Source organism: Papio anubis, chromosome 17, assembly GCF_008728515.1.
Source record: "Papio anubis isolate 15944 chromosome 17, Panubis1.0, whole genome shotgun sequence".
NCBI lineage: Eukaryota > Metazoa > Chordata > Mammalia > Primates > Cercopithecidae > Papio > Papio anubis.
In genome coordinates this window covers 16,137,628-16,149,568 of record NC_044992.1, presented here as the reverse complement: position 1 = coordinate 16,149,568, position 11,941 = coordinate 16,137,628, and the positions used below count along the sequence as shown (strand labels likewise).

General features: G+C 52.3%; 1 protein-coding gene across 1 annotated transcript in view; it reads left to right on the top strand.

The window, feature by feature from the left end:
* The first annotated feature begins 10,620 nt into the window (after window positions 1-10,620).
* The window catches only part of LRRC75A (leucine rich repeat containing 75A), a 47,784-nt gene continuing 46,463 nt past the window's right edge, over window positions 10,621-11,941 (top strand). Inside the window, exon 1 of the mRNA XM_003912384.3 lies at window positions 10,621-11,017. Within this exon, the coding sequence (XP_003912433.2) occupies window positions 10,772-11,017 (246 nt within the window). The 5' untranslated portion in view covers window positions 10,621-10,771. The remainder of the gene's footprint in view (window positions 11,018-11,941) is intronic.

The window sequence follows — 11,941 nt, the reverse complement described above, 5'->3', positions numbered from 1 at the left end:
CTAAACCCACCTGACAGGATTCTTGCTGAAGACAGGCCAGGGTAAACCAGATGTCACCTGCGGGATGGTGGAGGCTGACGAACCTGATCAGATAATAAGGGTGAGGGGATTCTTGCTAAACTGACTTAACAGGCTTCTTTGCTATACTGGATTTTACATGAAAGTGCACAGATGGGCCTAGGAAAAGGCTCAGGAGCCTGACTAAAGTTTGGTCAAGCAGAGAACCTTTGTCAACTAATGGACAGGGATCTCTTTGGTGTGTGAGTGTGTGGGTGTGAGAGTGTATGTGTGTGTGTGCGCGTGTGTGTGTGTATTTGGTGTCCCCTCAGAGTCAGTACTTGCAGTGACACCCTAAATTCCTCTCAGTCTAAAATGGTTCTGTCCTCTTGGAGACCTTAATGAGACCTCAGCAGAGAAAAACCCTCACTTACCTCCTCCCCACACGCCAGCTCTTCTGGCTCTTCTCAAAGCGTGGTCCCCAACCTTAACAGCAGCATCTGCAGCCCTGGAAACTCCTTGGAAATGCACATGCCCTGCCCTGCTGAATCTGACACTCTGGGAGTGGTGCTCAGCAGTCTGTGCCTTAACAAGCCCTCCACGGGATTCCGACGCAGGCTGAAGTTTGAGCACCACCTAAACCAGTGCTGCATTGTATCCCATCCCTGGATTCCTTCTTGCTTCATCACTTTTCCAGACAATATTTCACAGGTCATTGTGTCTGGGACCTACTACCACCCATCTTGCCCCTATCCTTCTATCACAAATGAATGCCTTAGGAAACCTCAGCAGGGGATCAACCTCATCCCCCATTTCTTGAGATGTCAGGAGCAGCCAGAGCAAACCTCATAGCCACAGGATGCCACTCTGAGCTCCTGTCTCCTGCCTCTGCAGAAGCTTCCCAGCTGTGGTCCATTGGCCAGCTCTCTCCACACGCCCATGGCCTGCTTTTCTCTGCTGCATTTTAGCAGGTAGCTTTTGATGTCATTGAAAAAAGAAAGTAAGACCATAAGGCCAAAACTCCTCCAATTTCTCTTCCATCTGCAAACTTGATTGCATCTCTCCTTCTTCTTTTGTTTTTTTGTTTTTGTTTTTGTTTTTTTTTGAGACGGAGTCTCACTCTGTCACCCAGACTGGAGTGCAGTGGCACGATCTCGGCTCACTGCAAGCTCTGCCTCCCGGGTTCACGCCATTCTCCTGCCTCAGCCTCCGGAGTAGCTGGTACTACAGGCGTCCGCCACCACACCTGGCTAATTTTTTGTATTTCTAGTAGAGACGGGGTTTCACCGTATTAGCCAGGATGGTCTCGATCTCCTGACCTCGTGATCCACCCGCCTCGGCCTCCCAAAGTGCTGGGATTACAGGCTTGAGCCACCGCGCCCGACCGAGGCCTTTTCTTCTGAATCAGTGTGAGTCTACCTGGCGCACATCAGAGGCTCATCCCTCCAGCTGTACCAGGTTATCTCCCACCATGGGCCCAGGAGACTCAGGCCTCACCTGTGCTTCCTCCCTGCCCAGATTCTCTTCTAATGCTTAAAAACAAACAGCAACTGTGTGACAACATTTTCAAACACATTATTTTTAGAGACAGGGTCTTGCTCTGTCACCCAGGCTGGAGCGCAATGGCGTGATCATAGCTCATCGCAACCTTGAACTCCTAGGCTCACGAAATCCTCCAGCTTCAGCCTCCCAAGTAGGTGGGACTACAGGTGCATGCCACCACACCTGGGAAATTTGTCTTTTTATTTTTTTAGAGGCGGGGTCTTGCTATGTTGCCCAGGCTGGTCTTGAACCCCTGGGCTCAAGTGATCCTCCTGCCTTGGCCTCCCAAAGTGCTGGGAATACAGGTGTGAGCCACTATGCCTGGTCTAAAATTTTTAAAAATATAAACTGAGAATCTATATTCCGGCTGGGCGCGGTGGCTCAAGCCTGTAATCCCAGCACTTTGGGAGGCCGAGACGGGCGGATCACGAGGCCAGGAGATCGAGACCATCCTGGCTAACACAGTGAAACCCCGTCTCTACTAAAAAAATACAAAAAACTAGCCGGGCGAGGTGGCGGGCACCTGTAGTCCCAGCTACTCGGGAGGCTGAGGCAGGAGAATGGCGTAAACCCGGGAGGCGGAGCTTGCAGTGAGCTGAGATCTGGCCACTGTACTCCAGCCTGGGCGACAGTGAGACTCCGTCTCAAAAAAAAAAAAAAAAAAAAAAAAAAGAGAATCTATGTTCCCTAACATAGTGCAGGCATAGTTTTGAATTCCAGCTCTCCAATGACTATCAAGGAGGCATTGGTCAAATTATTTACTTTTTCTATATTCCAGCTTCTGCCACTATAAAAGAGGTATCATAACACCTTTTGCATGATTATTAAGAAAAGGGTGAAACATTACAAATGTAAACTTTTGTGTGTGTGTGTTTTGTTTGTTTGTTTATTTTTGAGACAGACCCTCGCTCCGTCACTCAGGCTGGAGTGCAGTGGCACCATTTCGGCTCACGGCAACCTCTACCTCCCGGGTTCAAGCGATTCTCCTGCCTCAGTCTCCTGAGTAGCCAGGACTATAGGTGTGTGCTACCACGCCCAGCTAATTTTTGTATATTTAGTAGAGTTGTATATTTAGTATTTCGTGCCCAGCCCAAATACACATTTTTGGGGGCATTGGAGGAACAGAGTTTCGCTCTTGTTGCCCAGGCTAGAGTGCAGTGGCGCGATCTCAGCTCACTGCAACCTCCACCTTCTGGTTTCAAGCAATTCTCCTGCCTCAGCTTCCCAAGTAGCTGGGATTATAGGCACTCGCCACCATGCCTAGCTAATTTTTGTAATTTTAGAAGAGACAGGGTTTCACCACGTTGGCCACGCAGGTCTTGATCTCCTGACCTTGTGATCCGCCTGCCTCGGACTCCAAAGTACTGGGATTACAGGTGTGAGCCACCGCGCCCGGCCCAAATACAAAATTTTTTTATCAAGTGATAAGAGCTTGACATGTCGAATAAAAATATTTACTGCTTGATCCATATGTTAGATTTTTTTATTTAAATATTTATATAATATGAATGCCTAAATTTCATCAGGCATCTTATGGTTCAAATCCTCACAACATGATCAGAAACTGAAGCAAATGTTCCAAGTAAAGTCATGATGAGAATTTTTTAATTCCAGATTTGATGGTGAGAAAAGTCCAATGTTTCCATATTACAGAAATTAACTTGCTTACAAGAGAATGATTATTGACAGGATAAATTCCATGATTATCTCTTGAATAAGGTGATCTCCCTTGTTAAAAAAATGAAAAACAACAGCAACATCAGCAGCGTTCTCTGCCCTGTGCCCCTCTGGTTATCGTCCTAGTCCCAATTGAGTTTCTTGACAGAACAAGCTACAATCGCGCTCTCAACTTCTTCTTCTTCTTCTTCTTTTTTTTTTTTTTTTTTTTTTAATTTTCTTGAGACAGAGTCTCGCTCTGTCGCCCAGGCTGGAGTGCAGTGGCGCGATCTCAGCTCACTGCAAGCTCCGCCTCCCGGGTTCACGCCATTCTCCGGCCTCAGCCTCCCGAGTAGCTGGGACTACAGGCGCTGCCACCTCGCCCGGCTATTTTTTGTATTTCTTAGTAGAGACGGGGTTTCACCGTGTTAGCCAGGATGGTCTCGATCTCCTGACCTCGTGATCCGCCCATCTCGGCCTCCCAAAGTGCTGGGATTACAGGCTTGAGCCACCGCGCCCGGCCTAGAGACAGGATTTCACTGTGTTAGCCACGATGGTCTCAATCTCCTGACCTCATGATCCGCCCACCTCGGCCTCCCAAAGTGGTGGGATTACAGGCGTGAACCACTGTGCCTAGCCTCAACTTCTTTACCTGCCTCCCGGTCGCTCTCTCATTCCCTGGAAACTGATTTCCTGGAGTTCATCAATCAGTAGCTTCCATGTCAACAAATCCAATGGGCATTTTAGTGCTCTGTTTCATTCCATCCCTTTCATTGAGCTCCTGCCCTATACTGAGTTCCTGGCATGAAGCTCAGCCATTGGAGGTGGCCGTGGAGTTGCTTCGTTCAGCAAGTATTTATGGGACCCTTCCAGCGTGCCTGGTGCTGTGCTGTGTCAGCACTGATGGACAACAGCTCCCACTAATAACAACCTGGCCTTGAGAAACTTATAGCCATCACTGCAGAGTCTGGTGCAGGCAATGAGACTCAAAGAAGACGAGAGGGACTCCTGACTTTAGCCAGTGACAGCGAAGGGAATCCTAGAAACCATCCCTGAGGAGGAAACACGAGTTTAGTCTAAAGGTCAAGGAGGGATTAACCAATGAGGGGAAGAAGAAGGATGCCTGGGACAGAAGCGCAGCCCGTGCAAACAAGCGGGAGAAGCACAGTACAGGATGTGCTTTCCTATTCACAGAGCCTTACAGTCACATAACGGGACGTGGGAGCATTGGGGAAGGCTTCCTGAGGGAGGTGACATCTACACTGAGCCTTAAGGGATGGCCAGGTATCTATTAAGGAGGTGAAGGACACCCTAGGAAGGTAATGCCACATGTGCAAAGGCACAAAATGTGTCTTGGGAGAGTGGTAAGGAATGTGGAATGATGACTGATGTGAAGGACATAAGGACATGGTAGCACCTTGGGACAGCAATGCCATGGTATGCAGCTTGGACTGAAAGTGACAGAAATCACTGAAGTGGAGAGAGAGATTCCCTTCTATGATGATCACTACAACTGTTTCGTGGGAGAAGCTTCAGAGGAGGCAAGGCTGGAGGTGGGGAGACAAGTTAGAAAGAAGGCTGGGGTGAAAATGACAGATCCTCAACCAAGGCAGTGGCGGTAGGAAGGGGAAGTATTTTAAACATAGGACAGCAGGGCACAGTGGCTCATGCCTGTAATCCCAGCACTTTGGGAAGCCAAGTCGGGCGGATCATGAGGTCAAGAGATTGAGAGGGTCATCCCCACACCTGGCCAGCATGGTGAGAAGCCATCTCTGCTCAAAACTACAAAAAATTAAGCAGGCGTGGTAGCATGTGCTGGTCCCCTTGGCAGCTACTCGGAGGAGCTGAGGCAGAAGAATCTGACTGAACCCCAGGAGGCAGAAGTTTTGCAGTGAGGCAAAATACTGGGCCACTGCACTCTCCTGGGTGACAGAACAAGAACTCACTCTCAAAAAAAAAAAAAAAAAAAAAAGCAGGACCAAGGCTAGGGACAGTAGCTTATGCGTATAATTCCAACTTTTGGAGGCTGAGGCTGGTGAACCTCGTGAGCTTAGGAGTTTGGAAACACCAGCTTAGAGCAACACATGAGTGGAACCCCTGTGTGCTCCCTAAAAAATAGCCAGTCATGGTGGTGCCTATGGTCCAACTCCAGGAGGCTGAGGTCCAGGAGAAGATGATGACCTGGAATCTGGGAGGTGCGAGGCTGCAGTGTGAGCCATGATCACGTCTTTTGCGACCAGCCAGTAGCACGAGGTAGCTTGGGAGTGAGACCTTGTCTGGAAAAAAAAAACGTAGGACCTTAACAATGCTAGCAGACCTAAGTGTGAATCTCAGCACTGCCGCTACTACCTATGCTGAGCCACCGAGGGCAGATCCTCTCTAGGATTTATTTGGGGAATAATGAGGAAATCAGGGACAATAACAAAGCTCTGCGCATTTCTTGGAAAGGATGGATCGCCTAATATATGCAAAGAACACAACCCAAGGGCGACACACAGAAATTAGCGGATAGCAGGGAAATATATGCATGGCATCTAATTTAAGCTATCCTTGGTTAACCAGATGCAGGTTAAACAAAGAGTGCACAGTGACTCCCGGGTTTCTGGCCTGCTGTTACTAAAAGCGGACAGTGGGTAGATTGGGAGGGAGGCCTGGAAGAGGATGAGCTCATTTGTTGAGCATGAAGTGCCCACTATTGGAAGAGATGATCCTCCATGGGTCCCCTGACTCTCACACATCTTGCTGTGTATGCCAAGATTGCAAGACCCTGACCATTTTTAACCTGGGCCACTTCTCAGTGCTGTGTTTATAGCGAGCTGCCTTGAGGGATGAGGTACCGTCTCCCTGGAGGAGGAGGAGCAGGCTTGCTTACTCCTCCCTGCATAAGCAGCTCCAGGCTCAGTGTTCCTCAGCTAGGATGCTAACCAACTGCCTGTGGAGCAACCATCTGGGGCCCCATTTGATGAGACTTGGAGGCAAATATGCTGATGCACATGCTTCTTGCTGTGCTCAGTGGCACGAGATCCTATGTTTCCTGACCCGGTGTCATGTCTTTATCCAGCAGCATCCATGAATCAATGACAGGTTAATTTATTAGCTTATAAGTTGGAAAGAGTCATCAGTGTGTACTGGCAAGTAAAGCCAGGATTACAAATAATATTGCCAGCAGAACATGTTGGTACGTGCCTATAGTGCCAGAAACACGGGTGGCTGAAACAAGAGTGTCCTTGAGCCCAGGAGTTCAAGGCTACAGTGAGCTTATAGTTACACTGCACTTTCAAGCCACCAGAGTGAAACCCTGTCTTCAAAATAGATATAGATGGATGGATGGATGATAGATAGATAGATACTTGAATGATAGATAGATAGATAGATAGATAGATAGATATAGATAGATAGATAGGTGGGCCTTTTGCTGGAAGGAATAGGGGTAGTACCCTGGGCAGTGGCAACAAGTAAAGAATGAGGGTAAGGAAAGGAGCTCCCAGGAGAACTCAAGAAGGAAACCTAGAGGAGAGTAGTTCCTTGCAAGCCAAGGGAGTAGAGTTTCAATCAAAGAGTACCAGAGCAACAGGATCAGATGGCACTTAAAAATTAAGTAAAGACGAAGACTAAGATAGCCACTAAAGTTTGTATTCAGGTCATTTATTTAGCCGTTGCCTAAGAGCTAAAAGGAAACAAGAGACATTTCAATGGGTGTGGCCAGAAGCCAAACTAGTCAGGTGAGGGGTGGTGGGAGGCCGGCAAGCAGGCTGGGTGGGGCTGGCACTCCCAGGAACTGGGCAGGCATGGGTTTTAAGAATGAGCTGGGCAGCAGGCAGTAGCTCCTTTGAAAAAAATTACAAGAGATTAAGCAGCTTCATGGTGGCGTGCACTGCTGATCCCTTCTTGGGAGACTGAGAAGTGGGAGGCTAGCTTGAGCCCAGGAGGTCAAGGTTGCAGTGAACGTGATGGTGCCGCTGCACTCCAGCCTGGGCATCAGGGCAGACCCTCAAAAGAAGGAGGGAGAACAGAGAAAAGGAGGAAGGAGAAAATGGGAAGGGAAGGAAGGGGAGGGAGGGAGGGGAGGGAGGGAGGTGGTGGCAAACAAGCTGAAAGGAAGGAGGTAGGAGTTTGGTGTTCTGAAACAGGCAGAACCAGTGGGGGCCAGTCAGGAGGACAGTGGGGCAAGGAGGTGAAACCGAAGATCCGTCGAGGGATAAGTCAGGGTCTGGGTCAGTGAGGGGTGGGCCCTGTTGCACCACACACCCTCAAACTGGGCCAGGAACATCTGGTTGCGTGGTCCGTCTTTCTCAGATGGTGGGCTCACGCATCCTGGGGGAGGGCTGGTCAGTAGGTTTCCTTGGTGGTCACTCTTTCTGGCTGGTCACCACAGACAGATGAGAGGCTACCTAAAATCCATTTTCAAGCTGGGTTATCTGAGACCCAGCAGGGTGTGAACCCTTATCTGAAAGAAGTTCAAGGTAAGTTTGAAGAGTGTCCAAGCCCTGCAAAGCCCAGCTCTCTGGAGAGGCACAGTGTCTCTGCTGGCAGGGTGGACTGGAGTAGGGTGGCCAAGGGAGAAAGCCACAGGGGAGAGGATGCAGGACCATACTCAAGGTACTCAGGGATAATGGAAGGCTGCTGAGGAAAACCCGTGATCACAGAGCAGGAAGAGGAACTCTCATTTGCAGAACACCTCTACTCTGCTTGAAGTTTATATATTGACAAAGACTCTTTGCTTGGCGAAACTTTAGTCAGGCTCCCAAACCTTCTCCTAGAACCCTCTATTGCCTCCCATATGATAGAATAGTTTTGCTTAGCAAAAGAACCGCAGCCCAGGTTTGTAAGAACCCTCCATCTTGTATATCTGATCATCTTTTAAATATCTGATTCGATTTGTTCCCACTACCTACTAGGGTGTCGAATGCACCCTGAAATATATCGACAAGGAGTGTTCTGCTAGGCTGGTGTTGTGAATGGCACAAGATTGAGAAATAATCAGTTCCGCGCACATGTGCTGTGTCTCCTTTACTGGAGTTTCTCGGGAGGCAGGTGTTCTCCTTACATTTACCCATTCACTTGGTAATAAGAGCTACGGGCACACGGGCCCAAGTCACTCCACTAGTCAGTCAATACTGCAAACCATACATGGTAGTATACTTAATCAATATATCAATGTTATAGATTACACATTCCACATCAAAGTAACATTTCACGTCAAAAGAAAAGGTGATAGGGAAGAAGGGGTTAACAATACAGTCCAAGGAGAGTGATTGGACAAGAAGAGACTCCTGGCCTGATCCAAACAGTCCTCAATGTCTTGCAAGGAAGAGTCTTTGATGTCCACAGAGTGTGGGCAAGATGGGGTCTAGCCAGACAGTCATCTCCAGTTGCTGAAGTCCTGCTCTTTTTATGGCCAGAGTCCTCTGGCAAGGACTGATAGTAAAGAGTGTGCCTGTTTATGTCCTTATCTGGTGGGGTGTAGTCTTTATTGATTAGGCGAACATCTGGTTCCCGTTGGCATAGGGCTTTTTCAAATGTAAAATGAACCCTTTTCCTAAGATGGAGTTACTTATGTCAAGGGTGCTCTATACACCCTGTTTAGCCAGAATCCCCCTCAGTCCTGATGTTTCCCTTAGTAAATTTCTATCCACTGACCCTCACCCTGCTCCTTGGCAATGAATTCCCACTTGCCCATGCTATAATTGGAGTTGAGCTCAATCTCTCTTTCCCCGCAACTGCAAAATCTCATTGCAGAGGTCCCTACACCTATGGTAATGGTCCTGAATAAAGTCTTCCTTACAATACTTTAACTCATGTCATTAAAGAATTTTTTCCTCTAGCAGTGTCCACCGATTTTACTCTCCCAATTCTTGGCAGTGTTATTATCCCAGCCTGACAGAGAAAGAAGCAGGACTCAAGAAGCTGAAGCCGGCCAGGCGCGGTAGCTCACGCCTGTAATCCCAGCACTTTGGGAGGCCGAGGCGGGCGGATCACCTGAGGTCAGGAGTTCAAGATCAGCCTCAACATGGAGAAACACCGTCTCTATTAAAATACAAAACTAGCCGGGTGTGGTGGTGCATGCCTGTAATCCCAGCTACTCGGGAGGCTGAGGCAGAATTGCTTGAACCTGGGAGACGGAGGTTGTGGTGAGCCAAGATCGTGCCACTGCACTCCAGCTTGGGCAACAAGAGCAAAACTCCGTCTCAAGAAAAAAAAAAGAATAAGCTGAACACTCGCCTGATACTCAGGGCTAAGTAGTGGGGCTCGGTTTCCTGTGATTTGGGATCCAGCCTCCTGCCCCTACAGCCCATGTGCCCTTACACCCTCAAGCAACACCCAGGGCTGGGGTCAGAGGCGACCTTGCACAATTGCTCTGCCCTGCGCAGGGACCAGGGCGGCCTGTGGTCTGCAACAGAGAAGCTCCCCCACGTGCCTTCGCCTTCACTCTGGCATGCCCTGGCAACACCATGAGATCCCAGGGCTCTGGTCCCTTACAGGCTGGGCCTGGCAGAGGCACGGGGAGGAAGGTGGGCCAGCAGGGGTGTGCCGCTGGGCCAACTCGCAAACTTGCGTTTGCTTTGTTGTACCAGGACTATCCCAGGGCTCCTTCTCCAGGGCTGTGAAAGTGAGAGCAAGAGAACACAGGAGTTCACACCTCTCCGGTCCAGATGCTTTGAGAGCATGATGGAAGCAACACGCCCTCTCCATGAAAGGGCACGCACACAACACATAAGTTCGCACACAGTTTCCAGGTTCGCGCACCAACCATCACCACTACAGCGCCCTGCAAGCAGGCCGGGTCTCAAAGGAGCGTGCATGGGAATCACCCAAGATGCTGGCTAAAAAGGCGGATCCCAGCACCAAGGTGATTATCATCCAGCAGGTCTCGGGGGAGGCCTGGGAGTCTGTGTTTTTAATCAGCGCCTCCGACGATTTGGGCGTTAAGGCTCAGCGGAACCCACCTTGAGAAACCCGACTCGGCCTGAGAGAGCCCCCCAACACACATACCCCTATGCGCCAAACTTTCCCCATCTCGCCCGACGCACCGGACGCCTCCCGCGGGCCTCACTCGGGCTCGCGGTGGTGGAAGCGTCGGGGGAGCCCGGTGGGCACCGAAAGCGACTACCCATGGGGCCTGCCCGTTCCCCTCGCCCCCACGCCACGGCTCCGGGAAGCGCAGCGCTGCCGCCAGCAGGAGGCGCGACTGCCAGGAGGACACTTGAGCTGAGCGCCTGGTCCCATGGAGCTGCGGGGCCGGGAAGGAGCAGGCGCGGGGGGAGGAGGCCTTGCAGCGCCATGGAGCTCGGGCGCGGGAGGCGGGGGCGGGGGCCAGGGGGCCAGGGGCGGGGGCGGGCCGAGCCGGGCCAGGGCAGGGCCAGCAGGCGGGCAGGCAGCGCCCGGGGAGGCCTTGGGTGGCAGAGGAGGAGGTGGGGGCGCCAGCCAGCCCGCCCCCGCGCCGCCCGCTTGCCAGCAGTTCCCCAAAGTTGCAGCCGGGGAGGCGGGCGCGCACGGGCGGCCGAGGGGCGGGCGGTTGGCGGGGACGCGGCCTCGCGGCCCAGCGCAGAGAGTCCCGGCGGGCGGCGGCGGCAGCATGGGCACCCGGCAGACCAAGGGCAGCCTGGCGGAGAGAGCCAGCCCCGGCGCTGCGCCGGGCCCCCGCCGCGAACGGCCCGACTTCTGGGCGTCGCTGCTGCTGCGCGCCGGGGACAAGGCGGGGCGCGCGGGCGCGGGGCTGCCCCCCTACCACCGGCGCGTCGGCATGGTCCAGGAGCTGCTGCGGATGGTGCGCCAGGGCCGGCGGGAGGAGGCGGGGACACTGCTGCAGCACCTGCGCCAGGTGAGCGCGGGGAGGGGGCGCGGGGGGCGCGCCGGGCAGGGGGGCGCCCCACCCCTAACCGAGGAAGCTGGGGGCACCGAGGGGCACCGCCCAAAGCCCCCTTCCGCGGGGATGGAGCACTGTCTGGCAGCAGGTGCCTCGGCGCTCCCGCTGAATTTGGGGCCTCAGGGCAGGGTGGAGGAAGGCTGGCCGGTGAGGCCCGCCAAAGGGGACCTGTTGGCATAATGTCCCCACTGCTCTCCTCCACAGGCAGAGAAGAAGGCTGGTCTCCAGGGATAGTCGGTGGGCGGGGAAGCAGGGATGCCTGCCTGATCTGGGCCAGGGCTCTTTTCTTCCGGTCTGCCCACTGGCAGTCACTCCCTGCCGAGGGTCCTCAAGGAATGCGGTTATCAGTTGGACCTGGCTTGGCTTCCCGAGAGCCAGTCCAGGGACACAGCCCTGGGGCCAATGAGATTCCAGTCCCTAGGTCCTTCACTCTCCTGGGAGGCATCCTGGATTGTAGTTCAAGGAGACTGTTTCCTCTCCCCTGACTAACTTTGGCAGATCCTCAACCATGAGCCCCTGTGGAAAGCTGTAGAGACAGGAGAGCTGGATTTGGTGTCCTGCGTGACCACCTGGCCAGCAAGAACTTCAGGAGGCTGCCAGGACTCTGTCCTTAGCCTGTGCCTGCCCCACTGGCTAGGGACAGATGTTGCAGAATTGGCCAGTGCTTTGGGGCTACCCTGGGGCTAATGCTGTCACTCACCTCTCTGTGGCTTGTTTTCCTTTCTCAGTGTCTTTGGTGGGGAGAGGAGCATGGTCCATGCCATGCATTTTGTTGAGTATAAGTCAGGCAGGGGAGTGCAAAGCTGCTCTCTTGCATCACCAAACAGCTTGTCTTGGCCTGGCTTTGGGGGGTAGACAATCCAGGCCCCATATTCTTGC